Source organism: Numenius arquata, chromosome Z (assembly GCF_964106895.1).
Source record: "Numenius arquata chromosome Z, bNumArq3.hap1.1, whole genome shotgun sequence".
In the NCBI taxonomy this organism is placed as follows: Eukaryota; Metazoa; Chordata; class Aves; order Charadriiformes; family Scolopacidae; genus Numenius; species Numenius arquata.
Genome location: NC_133616.1, coordinates 3,183,317 through 3,197,941, shown reverse-complemented (window position 1 = coordinate 3,197,941; position 14,625 = coordinate 3,183,317). Strand labels below are relative to the sequence as shown.

The 14,625-nt window shown below is 48.9% G+C and overlaps 1 protein-coding gene across 13 annotated transcripts in view; it reads right to left on the bottom strand.

Annotated features, from left to right (window-relative positions):
• Nucleotides 1-6,800: 6,800 nt before the first annotated feature.
• Nucleotides 6,801-14,625, bottom strand: part of DYM (dymeclin) — a 264,015-nt gene continuing 256,190 nt past the window's right edge. For 8 of the 13 annotated variants that reach the window (XM_074165634.1, XM_074165630.1, XM_074165639.1 and 5 more), the window contains one exon: nucleotides 6,801-9,474. In XM_074165634.1, coding sequence (XP_074021735.1) covers nucleotides 9,325-9,474 — 150 coding nt within the window. In that variant the 3' untranslated portion in view covers nucleotides 6,801-9,324. The remainder of the gene's footprint in view (nucleotides 9,475-14,625) is intronic. The other 5 variants (XM_074165631.1, XM_074165635.1, XM_074165636.1 and 2 more) reach the window with 1 other exon arrangement.

Here is a 14,625-nt window from a genome sequence, read left to right as displayed (position 1 = left end):
CACCTCCATCCTCTCAAGGCCACCCTGGGCTCCTCGTGGCCACCATGGACATGGGCCCCTTGGTCTTGCTGCTGATGTATGCTGGTGTGGCTCTGGTGCAGTTGTAGGTCCTGTGAAGCACATCTAATTGAACAGAGAAACGCAACGCTGTGATGAGTGAAAGATGTGCTACTGGCAAACATCTTCTGGGACTACGTTAGGGATGGACATGCTGCAAATCCACCGCCTGACCAGACTAGCAGCTCTACCAGAAATTGCTTCCAGTCTACAGCTGGCCAGATTCAAACAGCGCATGAAGAGGTAGAACATTTCTTAAACTGAATTTCTATGATGTCCTACCATAATGGCTCTGTAAGACATGCAAGTTACCTCTGAAACTGCCATTGTGTCCTCCAGGAGACCACACCAAGATAGCCAAAAACAAAAAAAAGACAATAAAAGAAAGATAAGAGGCAATCGTGCCTCATGGGTCTCATGTTCCTCCAGGACTGCTGTGGATGTGGGGTTCTATGAGCTCTCACCCTACCACCTTCATCACTTTCCCAGCCTAAACATCCTCTGTCAGGAAGGAGGAGAAGCCAAGCGAGGAGATAAAGGCAGGCTGCAGTTGATGGCTATTGTTTAGGTATTGATTACGTATTTTGTGAGCTGAAAGGTTGACCTTTTAAAGGGCAATTGGCGTCTGTGAGATTTGATTTAGGAGAAAGAAAAGAATTTAAATTGAATTTGCACTTCGTCTTTCAGTTGGGAGGAACTTGCAAGATCACAGACGCCAAAGCTGCTTTTTCTTGGGGGAGGTTGAGGGATTTTTTTTTTTTTTTTCTGGAGCCATCACAAAGAGCTTCGTTTCAGGGTGAAAATGGTTCTGTTGCATCTCTCCTCTCCACTGCTCAGCACTGCAGAGACACGAACAAGACACAGGGCACTAAGCAGAATATTTAAGCTGAAGGTCAGCCAGGTAAATATCCTGGATACTGAATATCCCATATCAAGGAACGAAGGTGGGGTTTTTTTCCCCACTGTAGGAATAGCCTGAGCAACAAGTGACAAAACAACATGCAAGGTTGCATTAGGAAAAATCCCACATTTTTAGGCAATTCCCAGTGACCAATTTTTTGCCCACCATTTATTTCCCATTTCCCCAGCGAGGTGCCTTTGCCACACTGGTACCCAGGGTCACCATAGCAAGTGCAGTCCCTCTTTCCCCACTGCTTTTGCTGACCCAGACCCCATCTGAAGAGGCACTGGTGGTCCTCAAGCACCTGGTTTGGAAGAGGCTTTGACTTTAGAATCATAGAATGGTTCAGGTTGGAAGGCACCTTAAAGAGCATCTAGTTGCATCCCCTGCCCTGGGCAGGGACACCTCCCACCAGACGACGTTGATCAAAGCCCCCTCCAACCTGGCCTTGAACACCTCCAGGGATGGGGCAGCCACAGCTTCTCTGGGCAACCTGGGCCAGGGTCTCACCACCCTCACAGCAAAGAAGTTCTTCCCCAGATCTCATCTCAATCTCCCCTCTTGCAGTGTCAAACCCTTCCCCCTCGTCCTATGGCTCCCCTCCCTGATCAAGAGTCCCTCCCCAGCTTTCCTGGAGTCCCTTGAGGGACTGGAAGGGGCTCTAAGGTCTCCCTGGAGCCTTCTCTTCTCCAGGCTGAACCCCCCCAACTCTCTCAGCCTGTCCTCACAGCAGAGGGGCTCCAGCCCTCGCAGCATCTCCGTGGCCTCCTCTGGACCCACTCCAACAGGTCCATGTCCTTCTGCTGTTGGTGGCCCCAGAGCTGGAGGCAGCCCTGCAGGGGTGTCTCCCCAGAGCAGAGCAGAGGGGCAGAATCCCCCCACTCGCCCTGCTGGCCACACTGCTGGGGATGCAGCCCAGGGTGCAGGGGGCTTTCTGGGCTGCCAGCACATGTTGCTGGGGTGTATTGAGCTTCTCATCCACCAACACCCCCAAGTCCTTCTCCTCAGGGCTGCTCTCCAGCCATTCTCTGACCAGCCTGGATTTGTGCTTGGGATTGCCCCGACCCATGGGCAGGACCCTGCACTTGGCTTGCTTGAACTTCGTGAGGTTCACATGGGCCCACCTCTCCAGCCTGTCCAGGTCCCTCTGGATGGCATCCCTTCCCTCCCGTGTGTCGACCGCGTCACCGAGCTTGGTGTTGTGGGCAAACTTGCTGAGGGTGCACTCGATCCCACTCTCAATTTCCAGCTCCAGTTTTGTTCCTGGATGATTTATTCCCATTATTCTCTGGTTGATACAGTCCTTAAATAAGGGCCACCAGCTCTGATGGGGCTGAGGGCCCCAGGTCCCCTGTACCCTGAGCTGGGCAGGATCCAGGGGGGACACTGCAGGAGCTGTGCTGGGAGAGGGGACAGACCCTGTCAATGGCTTCAGGGACAAAGACAGAAGCAGCAGGGCAAGGACAGCTGTTCCTACTTTAAACTGCCAGGTTTTAATAAGCTGTTTTGCTCTTTGAAAAGCATTTATTTGGTCGTTTCGTAAACAGGAGGAGGAGGAGGGGCCGGGATAGCATCACCGGGGACGTCACTGAGCTTGTCACCGCTCTGTGGATCCTCTCCGGATACTCAAAAGACCTCCAATTTTCCCCCAGTGCCATCAGGTTTGGGGTTCTCAGCAGCACGAAGCGGCTATGAGGAAGACCGAAGTCTGCCATGTAGTTTGCCAAGGCAGCTGGCACAAACTTTATGTACAGCCGAACGTTTCATCACGTCTGCCAAGACACATTCATTTTGGATTAATTTTAAGACAGTTTTTAAAGTGATGATGAAGGATTATGCCATGCACTTCGGCAGCATCGGAAAAAAAATCCCCCTCTTCTTTAAATCTCTCATTCAAATTGTCCCAGTTTGGCAGCTCAGCGGTGTGTCTGAGTTGTGATTTGGAGGGATTCACCGATAGTGACATTTTCATTTATCTGAGCGCACGTAAGTGCTGGCACAGTCCCTGGGTGGTAGCAGCACCGTCAATATTAAACACGGCCACTCGAGGTCATTCATTTGCGAGAAGGCAGGACAGCCCTAACGTACGAAAAGCCTCCATCCAGCAATAATCCAGCATCTATGATTAAACGCTTACAAGTCTTTCGCGCTGTAATCTCAGCTGGAGCCTTGCACTTCAGGGTTAACTACTCTCAAAGAGCAAAATATTTACAATGCTGTTTACCTCCAGAGTGGGACCGGGTCTTCCCAGCGAAGGGATGCCAAAATCTGTAGTTGAGGATGTGTAAAGGAGGGGGTCATAGAATCATAGGACTGTTTGGGTTGGAAGGGACCTTAAAGATCATCCAGTTGCATCCCCTGCCCTGGGCAGGGACACCTCCCACCAGACCATGTTGATCAAAGCCCCCTCCAACCTGGCCTTGAACCCCTCCAGGGATGGGGCAGCCACAGCTTCTCTGGGCAACCTGGGCCAGGCTCTCACCACCCTCACAGCAAAGAAGTTCTTCCCCACATCTCATCTCAATCTCCCCTCTTTCAGTGTCAAACCCTTCCCCCTCGTCCTATGGCTCCCCTCCCTGATCAAGAGTCCCTCCCCAGCTTTCCTGGAGCCCCTTGAGGGACTGGAAGGGGCTCTAAGGTCTCCCTGGAGCCTTCTCTTCTCCAGGCTGAACACCCCCAACTCTCTCACCCCCACCCCCCCACACAGCAGAGGGGCTCCAGCCCTTGGAGCATCTTCATGGCCCTCTGCTGGACCTGTTCCAACAGGTCCATGTCCTTCCTGTGCTGAGGACTCCAAAGCTGGACACAGTACTCCAGGTGAGGTCTCCCAGGAGTGGAGCAGAGGGGCAGAATCCCCTCCCCGAGATGCAGCTCACGTGTTGCTGCTTTTCAGACCCCAGCTCATGCAATCATACACCCATTCCCGTCATTACCTTAAATCTTTGCCTCCGTGGCCCAGAGCACCTCCTCGCTCTGCTCCTGGTGTGTTCTTGTACTCAAAGTCACAGCAAGAAGTACAGCTCTGCCGTCCTGGTCAGCTGAGGCTGTAAGAGTTGCCCTTTTGTCTTTAAAATATGGAATCATAAAATAGTTTGGGTGGAAGGAACCTTTAAAGGTCATCTAGTCCAATCCCCGCCCATAAGCAGGGACATCTGCCACTAGATCAGGTCTTTTGATAACAGAACTGTTATCAGCGTAATGAGTGCTGCTGGTGACACACGTTGACGTCTCATGCAGGAGGAGGATCACCCTGGAACACTTGGGGAGCATCTCGGTGATGCCAGAGCAGCCTGGGGACGTCTTGCCAGCAGGCTCCTTTCCTGAAAGGGAAAAAAAAAAGTTAAACTCCTTCCTTTCGTGATCCTTTCCCTGAACCCATCCGCCCCAGAGCGCTGGTGCTGAACCTGAAGGTGGTGAATGAGCTGTGTAAAGGCACCACGAATGAATAGTTCTTGGAGTTAAAAGTCATCCTTCCAACCATGCCCCAAATAATTGCCCCATCCAGCCCAGCCCGGACAACCAACCTTGTGACATCCAGGACATCCTTCCCTGCAGAATTTAATCTCAAGGGACATCTGCCCCATACTGAGACCTCACAGCCACCACAGCTTCTGCTGGAAGATCTCCAGGAGTTGATGCTTCATTGTCCAGATGCTCAGGACACCCGTGACCAAATTTGTTGCCAAGAGCACTTTGGCATTAAACCCAACTGGCTGCCCTCAACCAGCTCTTAACAGCCAAGACGGAACAGCCTGGATGGATTCAGGAGGTGGATCTAGAGGCCAACTCTAGGTGGAGAGACGAGGAGAACATCGCTTTTGTCTAACCAGCTGCCTGCAGCTTGCCGAGGCAGTGCGTTGATGTTGTCCTCCCCTTTAAGTGACAAGTGACATTTGACTGCCAGAAATGTTAAAAATGATTGGGTCTGTGTCCTACTGCTGAAGACAGTTTTATGGATTATCTGTTGTGTAATTAAAGGGAAAAGAGCCCTCCTGGAGCCTTTTGGGTGCGGGTATGGGCTTGATACAGAATTTAAACCTTTGAGCAACCTGGTCTAGTGGGAGGTGTCCTTGCCCGTGGCAGGGGGGTTGAAACTGGATGATCTTTAAGGTCCCTTCCAACCCAAACCATTCCATGATTCTATAACACTGCCTGGAGAAAGCTCAAAGAGAAAAAACTTTGTGCGACTTCCAGTAAGAAGCAAAACCTCCCCAAACTGAACAGCTCTGGCGAGATCAGGGCCCTGATCTGGATCTTTGCACCCCGATCTGGGCTCCGGGAGGAGGTGGCAGGGGGAGAGAAGGGGAACGTACTGAGCAAACATCTCCTTCCTCTGCCTCTGATAACTCCGTCGAGGCCGTTGTACGTTGAGGCGCAGCCATTACCTTGAACACCGCTGGCTGTGAGTTAGTAGAGTCTGTTATAATAATGGATAATAATTATTGTAATAATAACCCCTCCAGAAAAATCAAATTAACAACAAACCAAACAGAAAAGCAGCCAGGACCCTGATTTTTACAGTATTACAGGTACTAATGGTAGGAATTTCTAAAGCTAGCTAGGTAAGGTGGCCAAAGCCCTTGGAGAAGACGGGAAAGGATTGACGGTGGTCAGGCAATGCTAGAAGTACGATTATAGAAAATTCCTGGTCTTCTAGGGCAGAAGTGAGGGGTTTTCACAGAGCCAGCCCCATCAATCAGGGGAGCGCCTGGGGTTGACAAGGCATCTGATGGCATTTGACCTTCAGTTGGCTGAATTAGACAACATACGCAAGAATAGAACCAAGCCACCTGGTAGAGAAGGTTGTATGAAAAGCTTTAGCGTTTCCAAAGAAGCGAGGTGGGGGTTGTTGGCTTCTTCCTTCCCTGTTTAACTGGTAGATCAACAACCTAAGCAGGCACCTAGGAAACAGTTTGGCGTTTTTTTTTTCCTGTCGGTTTTAGGCTGGTAAGGTCAAGAGATGCCATGAAATCTGGAAGGTATTTGGATGCTTTTGCCAAAGTCAACGATGCCCAACTCATTTGTAGGGCAGCAGGGAAAGGGAGCTCTTGTAGCTTCCAACCCATCACCTCATCTCAATTAAAGGAAGAAGGACAATTTCTCCCTCGTGAGAAACACGTGCATCAGGCTGCACCTGCACAACCTCCACTCCACGAACAACCTCCACAGCAACTTGGTTTCCTGCCGGTTCTCCTGAAAACTTGGTCTTCTTGAAGGGATGGTCTTCTGAGTGAGGACAGAGCAGACCTCCCTTCTCCTCCCCAGCCCAGAAGCAATGGATTTCCCAATCTAACACTCCTCAAGTAGCCTAAGCAGGTGGTGTCACTAGTGATCAGCGCTCAGAGCAAGAATACGGGCTAAGATCCTGGCGCAACACCCAACTCGTTCCCAAAAAGCCCAGGGAGACACCATCTCCCTACGCGGTGTGGCCAGAACAACAGGAAAGAGCAACCAAGGGTGCAGCAACACATCACATCTAGTCTGGGCTGAAGGGGACAGCTCTGTCCCTCCTCTCCTCTACCCTACGACTGCATGTTCCCAGCCCCTCCTCTGGGTTGTACCTACTGCGACCGTTGAGTTGGCAAGAGCCCGCCATTAGGTGGGATTCAGCCTGACATTGCAGCACGACGTGTCCCTTCTTTCACCAAGCACCGATTTAAACAACTGTCGCCTTAATACAATAAATACTACTCTTTTTATTCCACATGACAGAGAAGGTTATAAAACCTCACACCCCTTAGCTCTGATGACCACACCGAGACTCGCCGGCCAAACGTCATCATGAGAAACAAATACAACTGCAGCCCGCATTTACGGTTTTTGTTTTTATTCTTTTTTTATTACGCATAATAAACCTTTCACACAAAGTAATGAAAAGGATCCCTAAGGTGATACTTTACGGATCTGAAGGAAAACAAGAGTATCTGTGACTGTGCCGAACTGCAGGACAATTCAGGACGCTGCCAGACCCACATCATGCTCAAACTCTTGGAAGAGCCAATGGGGCTAACGTGGATTTCGGCATAAATCTTGGTCTGGCTCCGCCGTTTCGGCTTTGGATTGTAACTCCAGCTGTTCCAAACCAGCTGGGCCCTGGGAGAATTGCCTATTAGTTCAATTCAACGGGCAAGGAGATTATGCCATCGGAACAAACCTGTTCCTTCTGCACTTCAACTCGATGTCATCGCAACAAGAGGACGGCGAGAAGTAAATTTACTGTGCGACTCCTCCATTGATTCCCCAGCTGGTTTGGCCTATTCTATCAGATCGTTGCTTCACGTACCCTCTTCTCTTTATCAAATAAAGCCCTTTCAAAGAAAAATGGGGTGCTCTCCAGTTTGACACCCGGCTGAGAAGCATCTCATGGAGCACTTCTGCTGCGGGCAGCGGGCTGGAGGGTCCTCACCTCAACCTCGGGACAGGTTCAGGTGCTCACGGATGGTTAAGAGAGATGAAAACTGGGCCATCCCAGTAGCTTCAGCCTCCACAGCTTAAAAGTGCATCTTCAGACTGACCTTTCCAAAGGCTGGGCAGCTCTGCTGACTCACAAACACTCTTAAGTCTTTTAATAAAGACAAAATTACAAATCACTACGATAAGAAGGGTCATTCCCCTTTGATGTTTACTCAAAGACACAACCCTCCACCCCCCATAAATCCCAACCGTCAAGTTACGTGCAGGTCAGTCATGGTTCACTCATTTCTCATATTTTCCCAAGAAGAACCGCATGTCCACCTTTACTATTGCCTTTTCTCAAAAGCTTCTGCCATTTTCAAGTCCTAAATGCTCCTGGGCTGTGTACGTCGCTTTGTGGCTATAGTTAAATAAATTTGGTAAGCTTTTTTTTTTTTTTAATTATTATTATTATTATTATTTTTAAGCCAACATTTCCATTTGTGTAGGACTCAAACGGACTTCCACCTCTAAATAAGCAGATCAAAGGAAAGTACAATCCTAGCGCATCCTTCGGGGAAATGAAAGGGTGCAAGAAATTCTATTTAAAGCCACTCGAAGGACGGCTTGAAAACAAAGGGACCCGATTCTTCAGGTCAAAAACCACACCATGCTGGAGCAGGCAGTGGATACAGGGGGTTGCCATGTGCGTTTAGGAATTAATTCCGTGATATTTGTGTTTTGGCATGCACCGGTGACAGTCTCCCACACGTGGTGTTGGGAGAGGGCTTGGACGCACGTGAAAGGGGCACCATCCGGAGCCTCCCCAGAGAAGAAACGCCCCTCATTTTGCAAAATGAGATGTTCTTTCAAAATCAGGTCAAGCCATTTCTTTTGTTCTTCCAACTGCAGGAACAGGTCTATCAGGAAAGGACACTTTAAAACAACAACAACAACAAAAAAAGGAGAAGTATTCTACATTCAGATAAATTTATACTTCTGCCATAAAACCTTTAATAGCAACCAGGGGATTTTCAACACAGAACTTGGCCAAGGATCCCCACCACACACTGTCACCATGACACACGCTTTTACAGGACATTGGTCTATTTTACAATCTTATAACTATTTTCTTTGGAGATTTTTCTTTTTTTCCTCCCCCTCCTCCGACACTTTCAATTTCCCGGAACAGCTTTTGCCCAGGAGCCCAGTAAAACAAGCCTGAAAGGGACCTGACTCTGAAAGCTGGTGTTTCTAACCCTCTGTAGAGTATTTGCCAGTCAAACAACAACAACAACAACAAAAAAAAAAGACTTGCTATTGAAAAACCCTCCCACAAACATTTCGACATCTAAATCGAGTTTTTTGGATCTGCCTGGGAGCTGATGTGATTAATGTGCTGCTCGCTTCGTTCGCTCGGGTGACAGCGCAGACACCAACTTAACGACTGCAGCCTTGACAGTGCCACCGAAATGAAGGGCCGCGAGCGACAGCACGGGATTAGGTCTACGAGCGTCCCACGGCAGAATCCAACAGGCCATTGAAAGCTTCACCCAAGGAAGCTTGAAAGAAACGCAAATACAAATGCTGCTTCCAAATCAAAGTCCGCAATCTCTTTCCTCGTTTACCCCATTAAGTTAAAAGGACGATCAGGTTTGTGGTTGGTAGGAACATCTTACCCCCCTGTGTAAGGCCTCATTTTCATCAAACAAGCTCTAGGTTATAGGGCTATAAATACAAGGTTGCCTACAAGCCATCAAGTTCCTCACACCACAGTCCGTTGCCAGCGGCGTGTCGGTGGCAACCTGCTTCCAAAAGATGGACGCCGGACTGGACGCTAGCGGTGAGCTTCATTCTCCGTAAGCTTTGGGGTCAGAGGGTGCACGCTGGAAGGGGTCACGTTATGAACACGCGGTGTGGAGGTTCGGTTTCCGTAAGAAGACAAAGAGTTGGCTTGGGCTGGGGCATCTTCTTCAGCCGGAGTCCATGGTGAAGAGCTGGATGTCATGCGGGTTCCAATAGAGGGCCACGGCGGAGTTGTAGACCAAGGACCAAACGTAGGGGATGAAGAACTCCTCAGGCTGCTCCTCCTCCACGTACTTGAACTTCAGCTCGGGGAACTTCTGCAACGAGAAACCAAAGTCTGCTGAGGGAAGGTCTGCATGTCTGTTTGCAAACACACAGCCCACGTAAACACCGAAGAAAGAGGTCGGTGAAAAAAATAACGGAAGGAACTGAACCATTACACCCGAAGGAAAATATTTCCAGGGTAAAGAGATCATTTATGATTTCTTCTCTGAACCACATGCTACATCGGCATATTGTATTCAGCCCTTTTACCGTTGGTCCCACTCAATTCGCCTGTTAACAAAGACTAAACACGTGAACACAAAGGTCTTGAGGAAAAAAGTCATTTTTAGCAGGCCCACAAAAGCCTGCACACGCACAGACCTGTTTATTGCAGTTTTCCCTAAAAAGCATTTTGCTGTTAATTGTACTTAGCTCCTCAGCAGGAGAATCCTTTGGAAAGGCTGTAAAAATAAACGAATAATTTAATAACAAAGAATTTAAAAGACTAAATAAAGAATAAACACAGTCTGTGATATGTTTTCAGGAACCCAGCGTTACAGCAAACTGACTTTTTCTATCTAATTCTCAAAGACTTTATGGATGTAAGAGCTTCCAGGAGAGAAATGCTCTTCCTCCAGGAAGCATGGTGGGAAGCGTGGATCCATGGGTGGGCTCCTGGAGGCCACTTCCAGATTTGCTACAGAATCACAGAATGATATGGGGTTGGAAGGGACCTCTGGAGATCATCTAGTCCAACCCACTGCCAAAGCAGGTCCACCCAGAGCAGGTCGCACGTGTCCGGGTGGGGTTTGAATGTCTCCAGAGATGGAGACTCCACCACATCCCTGGGCAGCCTCTTCCAGGGCTCTGCCACCTTCAAAGTGAAGAAGTTCCTCCTCATGTTTAGATGGAAGTTCTTATGTTCAAGTTTGTGCCCATTTCCTCTTGTCCTGTCCTACAGGTTCTTCTGTACTTTTGGGTAGGTCATTACCTCCGTGCCTTGGCTTGGTACCTGGTCTTGTGGGAGGTGTCCTTGCCCATGGCAGGGGGTTGGACCTCTATGATCTTTAAGGTCCCTTCCAACCCAAACCATTCTATGATTTCCCAATGCTGAGGAGCACACAGAACGACTCTAATGGCACTTAGAATGCAAATCACAGAATGGCAGGGGTTGGAAGGGACCTCTGGAGATCATCTAGTCCAACCCCCTGCCAAAGCAGGGTCACCCAGAGGAGGTTGGACAGGAACCCATGCAGGTGGGGTCTGAATATCTCCAGAGAAGGAGACTCCACCACATCCCTGGGCAGCCTCTTCCAGGGCTCTGCCACCCTCACAGGAAAGAAGCTACGAAACCCTGCAAGGCCCCCAACTTCAAGGTGTCACGTATCTACCCCACTCCAGCCTCTAAGGCTGTGACCACAAGACCTGCACACATAGACCTTATTGCCCATCCATGCAGATGCCTCCCCCTCCTGGAAATGACAGGCTAGAGAGTATTGTTTCCACAAAAGCTCTTTTTTTTTTTTCTCTTTTTTTGCAGTCCCAGCTTTAAGCAAAGCACTTTCAGAATTAACACAGCCCATCCTAAGTGCAGCCTCAATTTTCCCGTTTTCTCTCATTTCTTCCCTCCCAAAGCAACAAATCCCGCCGCATCCGCTCCGGCCAAGCGCGTGTTTTGGGGAAGAGCTGAGCCTCCTTTTGTACTGTGCTCTTCAATCATTTCATCTGCTTCTAAATGTTGCCCGTGTCAAGAGCTTGGACGAGCCTCAGATAAAAGCCGCATTACAACGATCGCTGGGGTAAGATAAAACATGACCCATTTTATTATTTATAAGGCTGTGGCTAAGACTAAGAATAAACTCCACGGTGTGACATGATCAGAACAAGCACAGCGATGGCTAAGAAGCCTCTTTGCCCATTAATAATGAAGGGACCACCCTATCATCTTTCTTGAGCTCAGTGTCCTGTTTCCTTGCCTTAGGGCACAAGACCCTTCTGGCTGGAACAGTCTCCTATGAAGGGGCATTTCTTGGCCACTTGGCTTCCAGGGTTAGTTATTTAACTTCTGCACACCCAGGTTCTTTCTTCTTGGAGGCCCAAAACATGGAAACTATTCTACCCCTTCCTTGTGTTGCTGCTGTGACTGGAGCAGTTTGGTGCAAACACTGAGCATACAATTACTCCAAAGCCACAAAGATGCCACCTGCTTTAGGAGGACCCTGTCTCCATGGACAGCTTCATTCAATCACATGCTGTCTCCTATGCTGGGATCTAATCAACCTGATCTAGTTGAAGATGTCCCTGTTCCCATCCCTGGAGGTGTTCAAAGCCAGGTGGGACGGGGCTTTGAGCAACCTGGTCTAGTGGGAGGTGTCCCGGCCCATGGCAGGGGGCTTGGAACTAGATGGTCTTTAAGGTCCCTTCCAACCCAAACTGTTCTATGATTCTATGACTGATGAGGACACACTGGTGTCACCTTCCAGGATGCTCCAACGTTCTGGAGCAGCTGTGGTTTGGCTTATGTTGGGGTCAGGTCCTTCACCAGAGCTCTACTTAGCTAAATGCCAACATTTAGCCCTGGAGGAACCATTTTGGCCATTGGTGTGGCTGTCGTTATTGTACTTGATGACTTCAGAGCATGTGGGGGAGCTCATCCTTACAGCAACCCGGGAGGTAAGGAGGAGAGTATTGTTTTCAGCACTATTATCTCTGTTTAAGGAACTAAGGCAGCTAAAAGATAAGGTTGTTAAAGGCACTTCTGCATCTAACTCCTGTTGAGTTCAAAGCCCAGAACCTCAAAGGTACATCAGCAAGTTTCATTTCCTGCGTCAGACAAGCAGTTTGTGGCAGAGCAGCTCTCTCATAGCCCTTTTGTGCCCCTAAACCATTCTCTATCACCTCTCTACAACCTCTCTCCCCAAGTCTGTTTTGGGCAGCCCAGTTAATCTTCCACATCGTTTTATTTCTTTGCTCTTAGGTGTCTTGCACCGATATTCACTCCAACCTCTAATTCCCTGTCTCCCAGCCTACTCTCATCCCCAACTCCCTTCCACCGTATCTTCACGGTCTCTCTTTGGCATATCATTCTATTTTGGTACTTGCCCAGCACAGGAAAGACCTAGACCTGTTGGAGCAGGACCAGAGGAGGCCACGGAGATACTGAGAGGGCTGGAGCCCCTCTGCTGTGAGGACAGGCTGAGAGAGTTGGGGGGGTTCAGCCTGGAGAAGAGAAGGCTCCGGGGAGACCTTAGAGCCCTTTCCAGTCCCTAAAGGGGCTCCAGGAAAGCTGGGGAGGGACTCTTGATCAGGGAGGGAAGCAACAGGATGAGGGGGAATGGTTTTAAACTGAAAGAAGGGAGATATTTAGATGAGATATTAGGAAGAACTTCTTTGCTATGAGGGTGGTGAGACCCTGGCCCAGGTTGCCCAGAGAAGCTGTGGCTGCCCCATCCCTGGAGGGGTTCAAGGCCAGGTTGGATGGGGCTTTGAGCAACGTGGTCTGGTGGGAGGTGTCCCTGCCCATGGCAGGGGGTTGGAACTGGATGGTCTTTAAGGTCCCTTCCATCCCAAACCATCCTGTGGTTCTATGATTCTGTTTTCTCATTGGCCTTGTGAAATCCCCCTTTTCATTAACATCCTCTATCCCTTCCCATGTTGGCTCCAAGTCCTCAAGCTGTGCCTGCCTTCCCGCTCTGCCACCCCATCCCTCTTCTCAGGACATCACCATTCTTCCAGCAGGTTAAGCCTCGCTCCAATCGAGCCCTCATGTAGATTTTAATTATTATTTTTTTTCTTAAAAAAACCCTGATATTCTACTCTGCTTATTCTCAGTGTAAACTTCCCCACTTCCCTCCTTAAATGCTTCCTGGCTTGTGGTCAGCGTAGACAGGAACACGTTCAGCTCAGCGTTGCATCAGCAGAACGAATGGTTAAACCTCATGATTAAACCGCTGCAACATTTCCTAGCAGAGAGAAGCCCTTGCACAGCTGTCATTCCTCGCCCCAAAGGTGGCTGCACGCCAGCACTGCAGCGCGTAGTTGTCCTTCCAGGAGGGAAGGGGGGGAAAAAAGCGATTAAAGATGCTAATTTGAGTTGAATCAAACACAGCTAGCTTTTTTTTTTTTTTTTTTTTGCACCTTCAGGGTCACAGATTATAGCTACTGTTTTCGCAGACACTCTGGGAATCCAGAATCACAGAATGATATGGGGTTGGAAGGGACCTCTGGAGATCATCTAGTCCAACCCCTTGGGAATGGTCCCACTCGTTGCGTTTAACAAACATCTTAAGCTTTAAAAACATCTTAAGCTTTAAAAAAAAAAAACAAAAAAAAAACCAGGTAAAATCGCATTAGAAAGTCCAAGAGCTACATCTGAGAGGCTCAGCTCTTACTATCCCATCGTCTGGGAGCGGTCAGACACTGGAATAGGCTGGGAGGTGGTTGAGTCACCATCCTTGGATGTGTTTAAGAGTCGTTCAGATGCGGCGCTGGGGGATAAGGTGTAGGGGAGAACTTTGTCGAGTGGGGCTGATGGTTGGACTCGATGATCCCAAGGGTCTTTTCCAACCTGAATGACTCTATGATTCTATGATCTCTCAGCTGGAAGGCCAGCATAAAATACATCAGATAGCATTCTGATCTGTCTTTTCAGGCAGTAACAGTCACGCATCGATTTTATTATTAAGCCTTTCTTCAGACTGATCAATGTTGCCATCTATTGCGATCGCAGCGTAGCAATTTAATAATCAATTTTAGATTAAAGACTGGAACTCGCTGCAATCAGCCCGGACTCTCTCACACTCAACATACGCCTCCAACAGTCTGCAGGTTTGTCTTGGGAATATAGACAAGGATAAAGCGATTTTTAAGGAGGGATATAACCCACGTTGCCTTCACGCACACAATTTCAAATGTATTTTTATAAAAAGAAGGTCAATAAATGGCAGAAATGATCTTTTTCTGGTGGTCCCCCCGAACCGTGGACCCAGGATAACCCAATGCATCGCTAACGAGACACGGAGAATTTGACTTCCAGGTCAGTAATTTAAACCCAACTTCTTTAGATGACTGCACTGATCCGTGGCTGGGTGGGGGCCACGTTTTCTCCATTCATTAAAAATGAGAAATCCTAGAAATCCAGCGTGGAGAGAACTTCTGCACCAGCACCTGTCTTGCAAGATTTACCACTGCTAAGATAAAAAACT